General features: G+C 46.8%; 1 protein-coding gene across 1 annotated transcript; it reads left to right on the forward strand.

The window, feature by feature from the left end:
• Positions 1–442: 442 nt before the first annotated feature.
• Positions 443–9,118, forward strand: CD2 (CD2 molecule). Its single transcript, XM_008582426.1, is given in 5 exon segments — positions 443–503; positions 643–954; positions 4,454–4,687; positions 8,920–9,045; positions 9,048–9,118. Coding segments are annotated over 5 exon segments (804 nt in total).
• Positions 9,119–9,959: the final 841 nt, after the last annotated feature.

Consider the following 9,959-nt stretch of genomic DNA (forward strand, 5'->3'; position numbering starts at 1 on the left):
TTTACTTAGCTTTTTAGTTCCTTTTCAATGGTGATGATAAATCCACTCACCCTCCCAAATTTTTTTCTGTGAGGATCGAAATGCGGTAAGAAAACACACACTTGTAAACACACCTGCTCCGGCAAAGGAGCGCATCAGAGGGATCTGTTTGCTGTGGGGGCGGGGGGGTAGGGGAGCAGGGGAGTCTATGCTACCGTAAAAGAAGCAGAGCTGGCCGATTAGCTCACTTGGTTAGAGCGTGATGCTGATAACACTAAGGTCAAGGTTCAGATCCCCTTAGTAGACAGCAGTCAAAAAAGCAACAAAAAAGAAAAAAAAAAAAGAAGAGGAAGAAAAAAGAGAGGCACGTGGTTAAGCTCTCAGGGGGTGGACTCCATCTGTCCTACTTCATTCAGTTCCTTTTGCAAGAAGAGCTCACAATCACAAGAAAACTACCCCAAAGATGAGCCTCCCTTGTAAAATTTTAGCCAGCTTCCTTCTGATTTTCAACTTTTCTGCCAAAGGTAAGTTGGTGTGTGGGTTTCCACAGTCACTGTTAGAAGCGTCTTCGGAGACCGTGAAGTGAGCCTAAGAGTCAAAGAGGTCACAGCCAAGCTTTCCCTGGCAGTGACTCCCAAGACTGACTGTCTTTGCTTTTTACAGGTGCTGTCGCCGAAAAGGTTATAGTCGTCTGGGGTGCCTTGGATCAGGACGTCAACTTGAACATTCCTAATTTTCAAATGAGTGACAATATTGATGATATACGATGGGACACAGAACCAAACAAGACCAAGGTTGCACAGTTCAAAACAAGCAAGGGAACTTACCACCTAAATAAGACATATGAGTTATTAGCAAATGGAACTCTGAAAATTAAACATCTGGACAGAAATTATAACAATAACTACAAGGTATCAATATATAATAAAGAAGGAAGAAACGTATTGGAAAAAACATTCGATTTGAGGATTCTAGGTAAGTCTTCGTTCCCTAAGTTCATTCACCTCAGTGTGGGTGCTATTTAGCAAGTTGGGAAATAGCATTTCTGAATATCCCCAGCCCTGGCTTCTGCCTCCAGGGGAACTTTGAAGAAAATCTAACGCATCCTCCTACCCCAGTAGAGACTGCAGTCCTGTGGGGGGTGGCGTGGAATCCACATATGTGGAGACACACAGCTGAGAGACCTCAAGTCTGTCTGCCTACAGCTCTCTCTTCAGGTGGCTACGTGGATGTGGGCTAGGTGGAGAACCTGAATTAAGGTGCCATTCACCAGGAGGGGGACAGGTGGGCAGAGGAAAAAGGTGACTGTTTCAGGTGTGGGATGAAGGGACGAGCTGGGCGTAGGGCAGGGAAGGAGAGGCTTACCGGAGAGCAGTAGGTCTTTTCTTCCAGAGAGCCAATTTCAAGCCAGGGTGCCCTGAAGGAGTAGTTATATGGCAGGAAAGGGCTGAAAAACAACAAATTTAAGGATAAGCAGCCCTGGTTTCTGATCTGCTCAACATCAGTGATTGAAGGTAGAAGGTGATTTTTGCTGATCTGCATAGAAAAAAGCCACAAGGTGTGGCTTTGTATGTCTCTGCAGGTAACTGGGAGGGCAGAGTGGATATTGGAGATGAAGTGGGGATGACCAGCCAGAAAGCAGCTGCTATAAGCCAAAGGAAGTGGAGAAGGGCTGGTTGGTGCTTCTTAATGCTGGTCGCACATTGGAATGAACAGCGATGCTATCAAAAGTTACCCATGCCCAGGCCCCATCCAGGACCAATTAAATCGGAAGTTTGGGGCATGGAGTCCTGGGAATCAGTAGGTTGTAAAGCTTCCCAGGTGACTCTAATGAGCAGCCAAAGTTGGAAACCACTTGGCCTAGACTCAGGGGTGCCTGTAAAATGAGGGAGAATGAGAATGGGGGGATGGGGCGTGTGTGGAGAAAGGACAAGCAAGGTGGCTCGCGTGAAGGAGAGAAGACAGAGAAAGCGGAATTGAAATGCTATTGAAGTCGAAAGTCCAGCGGACACTGGCAGGGAATGATAAGATGGGAGAGGAAGAAGCTGCACTTGGCTTGGAGAGGAAGACAGGAAGGCCAGCCTGAGCACAGGCCAGTGATGCAGTGAGCAGATAAATACTTCCTTGCTTCACACAGAAAAGTTTGCCAGAGGCAAGGAACTGTCCCTTTAGGCTCTCCCTCCAGCCCTATTCTCAGCTCCTGGACCTAGCAGCAGCCCCATGCCCACAAGCCCAGACACTGTCTGCTCCTCTACAAATGACAGCGTTTCATACCCTAGTCTTACAACCTTAAATGGAGAGCACCTTCCAGAAATGGAGCGGGGCTGAGAAGGATGTGGAAGGGGCCTCTGGTAATGGGCTCTGAGAGCCACAGATGTTATCCTCCAGTCAGCAAGCCTGGAGTGTCCTGTTTTGAACTGGTGCTTCCACATTCTTGTGGCATTTAGTATTGTGGTGGTGATAATGGCTACCAGCTAGGTGTCAGGTGCTTTCTTGCATGATCTTATTTAAAGCTCCCAGAAATCCTGAGAGGTAGTCGTTATTATCCCTTTATTTTCTGTAAAGAAACAGAGACCCAGAAGGAAGCGACTTGTCCAAGGTCTCATTGCTTAATGGGAGCAAAGTCAGGATCCAAACCTGGGATCCTTTTGGCAGGGTCGGTGACATTTTTTGATTTTTCCAAACAGCCCCATTAAGATATAATTCCTATACCATACAATTTGCTCATTTGTTTATTTATCTACTTGGCTAGATTTTAATATTTTAAATTTTTTGGCATGGCTGGTGCAGGGATCCAAACCTTTGACCTTGGTGTCTTAACACTGTTGTTTAAACAATTGAGCTAATCAGCCAGCCCCAATTCGTTCATTTAAAGTTTACAATTCAATGGCTTTTTATATATTCGGAGCTGTGCAACAATCACCACAATCGAATTGAGATTGCTTAATTCACAGAGTTGTGAAAACATCACCACAGTCAACATTTTCATTACCCCAAAAAGAAACCACACCCCTTAGCTAAAATATAGTAGAATTGTAGGTGATTTTTAAAATGCTTTAAATATTTTTTATGTTTTATCCATTTGTACGGTGTCTGGATGTTCCTGTTATAGAGAAAAGAGTATTTTCACACCTTCATTTTGAAGACACAGGTAACACCACGACCTAACCCCTACACTCTGTACTGACTCTGTGGCTGTATATTGATGTTTCTTCTTTTTCTTCATTCTGGGTCACACAGAATTTTGGGATGAAAAGGAAACTTAATTTCTGCATGCCTGTATATTGGGACAGAAATGAAATTTGGCTGGGACAGTCTATGGGAAAGATACTGTCTGGAAGTCAGAGAGGCAGGGAGTCATTGAAAAATAAGCTGTCCATCTGCATTATGTGTAGAGAAACCAAGAGGAAAAGGTGGCGAGGCTGGGGGAAGAGAGTAGAGGATGAGAGAAAGAACAGAAGAGGAGAAAAAGAACAAGGTCACACAACTAGGAAGCAGAGGAGCTAGAATTCACACCTGACCATCTAACACCAAGGCCGCCGTTTTTCTTTTATGACATAGCCTTTAAATATTATGACGGAAAAGGAGAGGCAAAGAGTTTATGATTATGAATGCGAGAACCATCACTCATAATATCAGTACCTACCAATTTTCCGTTTGCTGCATGTATCCCTTTTGTTACAGGTGGGGAATATTTTTCTTATCTTTCATTTATAGATGAGGTTCAGTGAGGCACAGTAAATAGTCAAGCTTTGAGCTAGCAAACACTCAGCTTTGAGCTAGGAAAAGGCAAAACCAAGTCTCTGGTTTCCAAGCTGGTGCCCTTTCTCTGCAGGGCCTTGAGCTGTTAGACATCCAGCACTCTGCTCCCAGGACTCTGGTGGAAGCAGAGAGTGACTAAGGTCCCAGGCCACACATGTAATGATTTCTCCAAGATTGGGTTCCTGGCTGCTCTTTAAGCATCACACCCCTCAAGCTCCTGGGGTGAGTGGGGATCAGGGCATGGTAACACTTTTACCCATTCTTCTGAACGTGGACTCAGAAGGCTGAGCTCATCTCCTGATCTGCCACTTTTTAGGTGCTGCCCTAAGACCACCCACTGAACCGCTCAGAGCCTTGGGCATTCTGTCTGTAAATGGGAAGAAAAACGTAAAACGTCAGCCTCTGTTTGTTAGGGTGAAATGATATCACACGTGTGAAAACATTTTAAGGTATAAAACAGCACATAAATATTAGATTTAGTACACTTTTTACTCGCATAATGTATCTATGAACTTTATCAGAGATAAACTTGTTCTGAATGCTCTATGTGAATAAAATAAAATAAAAATGATTTTCAAATTTTCCAGCAGTAGCAGGCCTTTGAAATTGTTCATTGGTCCCAAATTGACTCCATTTCCCCCTATATAAATAGGTATATTTATTAAAATTAGAAAATTGCCTAACATGAATTGGATCTTTATTCTCTTTTTAGAGATGGTCTCGAAACCAAATATCTCCTGGAATTGCGTCAACAAAACCCTGACCTGTAAGGTAGTGAAAGGAACTGACCTTGAATTAAATCTGTATCAAAGCGGGAAACACATTGGCAAAGGTCATCAGAAGGTCATCACAAAGAAGTGGACCAGCAACCTGAAGATGACATTCAAGTGCACAGCAAGTAACAACGTCAGTGAAGAATTCAGTGTGGTGACTATCAACTGTTCAGGTGCGTTGTCTACATCATGGATTTACTTCATAAACACAGCCTGCCGGGCCCACGGCAGGCAGAGGCACGCCTGCTCCAGGGCACAGCTGCCAGGCTGGGGGGCAGCCTTGGCCCAGGATAAGAAGTGAAAACATACGTATCTCTTTCTCCTGGAAACCTTCAAGGGAAGCCTTAGAGGAGGTGGTGTTCTATGGGTACCTATCCTGGGAGTCCTCTCACTGAGCACAATTTGACCTCAGGCAATTAAAAAGATCCTTTCTGAGAGAAAGAATTGCAGAATTGAAGAAGAAGGAATGGTAGAGATAAGCTCATGCAAACCCCATTTCCCGGAGAAGGAAACTGAGTTGCCCAAGGCCCCTGAGCTAGTTAGTGACCATGATTCCAACTTTTCCCCTAAAGATTCCTTTTTGGAGGGGAGATGGTCAGTGGTCAGCACCTCCTAACAGGAGGAAGGGTAGAAAGGCTGTAGAAGCCCTGGGAGGCAATTGCATGGGGGAAGGGAGAACTCGAGGCCAGGGAGGACTTTGGAGTGGGTGAGGCAACACTCCCCCTGCCGCACAGCAGGACAGCCTGGCACTGGGACTAGCTCCAAAACGTCCCAAAACTCCAGGAGTCTAATTTATCACCAATGTCTCAGCTCGACGTGACTCCCGGAAATAATTTTTGAGAGGCAGCCTGCTATAGTGTTAAAGCTCTGGCCTGGGAGCCAGGGGCCTAGACTTCTAGTTTGGGAGTGTCCAAATGTAGCCGGATGAGCTTGACAGAGTGTCTTTCCCTCTCTGGGCTGTAGCATCCTGGTCCACAAAGAACGTGAGCTCCATGATCACAGATTATCAGATGAGTAGGCTCTTGGATTCACTTCCAGGGTCACTCACGTGGCCACTGAGCTCACGTGGGCCATGGGGTGCCTCACGATGTGGCAGCCAGCGTCCCCTGGAGCAGTCTAAGAGAGACTGAGGATGAGTGCCCAGAACAAATCCACGGTCTTTCTATAACTGAATCTCAGGAGTGGCATGCCATCGCCTCTGCTGTAGTCTGTGCACTAGACATAAGTCAGTAAGTCACAGGGGACTATGCAAAGGCGGAAGTGCCAGGGGGTGGGGTCGCTGGGAGCATCTGAGAGGGTGCCAGCCACAGACTTAGACCAGCATCACTTCACCCCCTCGTGCCTGCCCACCAGCCACCCTCCCACAGCCCCGCACCGATAAGGCACAGTGAGCAAAGCGGCCCCTCCTGACCTCATACCCTTCGCTCCCCTCTCAGGAGCCTTTTTTTTTTAAATCCAAAAATTTTATTATTTCATTTCATTTTTCTATTGAAGCACATTGATTATATATATTTGTAGGCTACAGAGCTCAATATTAATACATGTATACAATGCATGATGATTAAATCATGGTTATTAGCATATTCACCGTTATAAAACTTAAATGATCTCTTTGTGGTAAGGATATTTGTTCTCTTTTCTCCTAGCCATTTGATGACACACAGTACATTAATGTTAGTTATAGATACACAGCTCAAGCGTACATCAGTAGAACTTACTTTTCTTATCTAGCTGTTTTGCGTCCAAATTTGCCAGATTTAGTGAATAGAAATACAGGATAAGTATGTTCCAAGTATTGCCTGGAGCTTATGTATGCTAAAAATTATTTATTGCTTATCTGAAATTCAAATTTAACTGGACGTCCTGTATTTTAACTGACAACCCTACTCGTCATGATTTTTTTGACTAGATCCCATTTGTATAAAAATGTGTGTGTCTTAGGAATGGAGAAAAGAAAGAGGGAGGACCTTGGGAGAAGCCAAGGTTTGAAGGCTGGCACATTCATGTCCCTAATTCTATGGTGTAGACCAGGAGCCTGTCCAGGGATGGGCCGCGAAGGAGATGAGATAAATACCTGGGTTGGGGGGAGCAGAGTTTAAAAAGGAGGGGCTGCTCTTGAGGACCTTAAAAGGANTTAGTGAATAGAAATACAGGATAAGTATGTTCCAAGTATTGCCTGGAGCTTATGTATGCTAAAAATTATTTATTGCTTATCTGAAATTCAAATTTAACTGGACGTCCTGTATTTTAACTGACAACCCTACTCGTCATGATTTTTTTGACTAGATCCCATTTGTATAAAAATGTGTGTGTCTTAGGAATGGAGAAAAGAAAGAGGGAGGACCTTGGGAGAAGCCAAGGTTTGAAGGCTGGCACATTCATGTCCCTAATTCTATGGTGTAGACCAGGAGCCTGTCCAGGGATGGGCCACGAAGGAGATGAGATAAATACCTGGGTTGGGGGGAGCAGAGTTTAAAAAGGAGGGGCTGCTCTTGAGGACCTTAAAAGGGATCTGGACACTTTATTCTAAAAGGCCAAGGCACAGAGGACCAATGACCAGACTCTAACCATTTGACTCAGATAAGGTGAATGTGTATTTAAAACCAAAACACTAAGAGGAGGGGGCAGGCTCGGATACACAGGGAATACTCCATCCATAAACTTACAGTACATGACCTCCAAGAGGAACTGTAGGAAGGAAGTGTGGTTGGATTTAGAGACTGTGCAGACATATTTTTGAATGACAGAGCCACAGCTGCCTCTGAGACAAGCCGAAATGTTCCCCACCTAGAGCACCACCAGGCATCCCAGGGGCCACACTGGACAAACCTGAGAACAGACTGGGGAAGGCATTGCCTGCATTCCTAAGTGTACCCAGGATGAGGTGTCTGCCCTGCCAGGGACTCAGAAGATAAGCCGGTGGCTGCATGACTTAGACACACACTCCTCCACTCATTCCAAGCCTGCCCTGCCCACCCCGGGTCAAATCTGGAACGTCCCCAGCCCAGCACGAGATGAACTCTAGCAGCCCTAGCCCCTCGCACAGGCCAGCAGGGCCTAAAGGACCCCAAATCCTTCCATGGCCCAGTTTCAGTGATTGAGGAATATCCCTGCCTCTCTAATGGACGCTCCTTCATCCACAGAGCACAGAGGGGTGGGTGACTGCCAGGCAAAGAATGGGTCAGAGAGAGCCTTGAAGAAAGTCAAGGACGAACAAACTACTGCCTTCAGAAAACCTGCTAAGTTTGGTTCCTGGGCCTCCGGCTTGCTCCTTGGGGCCCATCCTGGGCTTCACGTACAACAGTCTCTTCCTAGGATTGCTTGGCTAGAGAAGCATTTCTTTTTGATGCTGGGCTGAGCTCCAGTTTCTTATCCAGATGGGCTAGTCCCATGACCCCCACCCCAGCTGCTGACTCTCTAACTGCTATTAGTTAGAGAGTCAGCTCAAAGGACAGATGGCCCAGCACCCCTCCCGGGAAACAGTTCCCAGAAACACCAGTGCAGAGAGCGCGAGTAAGAGGAAGACCTCACATTGGTGTGTTGTTTTACAGTTTACAAAGCACTTCCACATCCATTATCTGATTGACTTTCAACAGCCACCCTGTGATGTAGGTTTCATTATTTCCATTTTACAAAGAAGGAAACAGGCTCAGAGAGGCAGAGTCACTTGCCAAAGGTCACACAGCTCTTGCCTAGAAGAGCCTGGATCCAAACCCATTTCCCTTAATGCCGAAGTCATTGTTTTCCTCATTGTATTACAGCGACTAAGGGTCTGAGAACTGAAAACCCAACCGGCTGCTGTTGCTAATTCACTGTGCGTCTGTCTCTCTCATGGGGCCGGGGAAAATCTGGGAGTAGGTGCTGGCTTTGAGGTCAGAGCGCTGGGCTAGACGAGTGAAATATTTACCCTGAGTATGGAAACTGCCTGGTCTAGAGGGTGCAAGAGAGATGACGGAGACGGGAGCTGGATACAGTGCACAAACATCAAGACGGGGCTACCTAAAGGAACTGCTCAGAAACAGATATTTTTTGGGCAGCTCATCCTCCCTCTTGGGGCCTCATCTTTGAAAGTAGAGGTTACACTAGCTTATCTCTAAACTCCTTCTCAGATCTAAAGCTCTGCAATGCTCTCAATGGGGGGTGGTGGACAGGCCTTGGCACGTGGACAATCAGGCACTTCTAGTCCCCAAGAGCACTTCCCAAGGAGCCTTCAGCTTACCCTGGACCCTGCACCCCTTCAGAGATTGACAGAATTCACCACCCTTTGTGAACTTGGTCTTGTAAGGTTGAAAAGTCCCCATCAATTAACTGCATGATGCGGGAGGCAGGGGTCCTCGGTCCAGGCAACGAACTGATCTCTCTGCCCATGACCCCTTCCCCCACCCCACTTCTCTTCCTCTTACAGCGAAAGGTCTGGATGTCTACCTCATCACTGGCATTTCTGGAGGAGGCATCCTTCTGATGGTCTTTGTGGCGCTGCTCATTTTCTACATCAGCAAGCGGAAAAAGCGGAACAGCAGGAGAAATGGTAAGCTCCCCTCTTCTGTCCCCCTGCAGGCCACAGGAAAATCCCCGTGGAAACATCTATGGGGGTGACACCTTGAATCTGCAAAGAAAATAATGGAGATGAGTAGTTTCAGAATGTCAGGGTTGTAACCAGTGGTTATAGTTTGTTCCATTTTGTGGTTAGCTTGATTTTTGAAAAACAGATTCTTAGTGGTGGCGATGTGGGAGCTTTGAGAAGCTGAAGCCAGGCCAGCCTCACTGGAATCCACCAGCTGAGGCCCACGTGGTGTAAGGCTGGTGTGCACATATTTGGAATGAGCCACATATCTCTGCATGGATAGAAAGATTAGCTCCACAACACTATTTCCATGAGCAACCGTCTCGTTAGTGGGTGGCCCGGGGTGCGTTCAGGACCAAGCTCCTAGCAACACGGGTAAATCATTTCAGTCCATCAGGTACTCACAGGAAAACAGTTGTTCTAAAACAGGGCGACTGTGCTGCCAGTTTTAATTCACTGTTCAGGAGGGAGGTGTTAGGGCTGGGAGTGTGTTTTCCTCGCATCAGGCATGTCCGACAACTCACCCAGAATGAAAAGGTTATGCTCCCACATGGGGAACTGGCCCAGGGGGCCCCCATGCCACCTGAGGCAGAACACATCAGAGAACTACAAACCAGGGCCACCGCAGGTGCTAGAATGGGGTGTCAGCCACCAGCCAGAGGACAACTGGATCACAGGCCCCTGGGGTTCTGTGCAATCTCACATCACACAGGACTGGGCCCCTCGCTCAGGGTCTCTCCCTGGGGTGGGCCCCACACGCCTACACCTGCTACTTCCGGCATGGCCCACAGACCTTGGCTGAACCTCCACAGGCAGTGGTGGCCTTAGCCCTGTTCCCTTTGGGTTTGGCTTCCTTACTTCAGATTTCTTTCCTCAGTCCT

This window comes from Galeopterus variegatus, unplaced genomic scaffold (assembly GCF_000696425.1).
Source record: "Galeopterus variegatus unplaced genomic scaffold, G_variegatus-3.0.2 Scaffold2608, whole genome shotgun sequence".
Taxonomy (NCBI): Eukaryota; Metazoa; Chordata; class Mammalia; order Dermoptera; family Cynocephalidae; genus Galeopterus; species Galeopterus variegatus.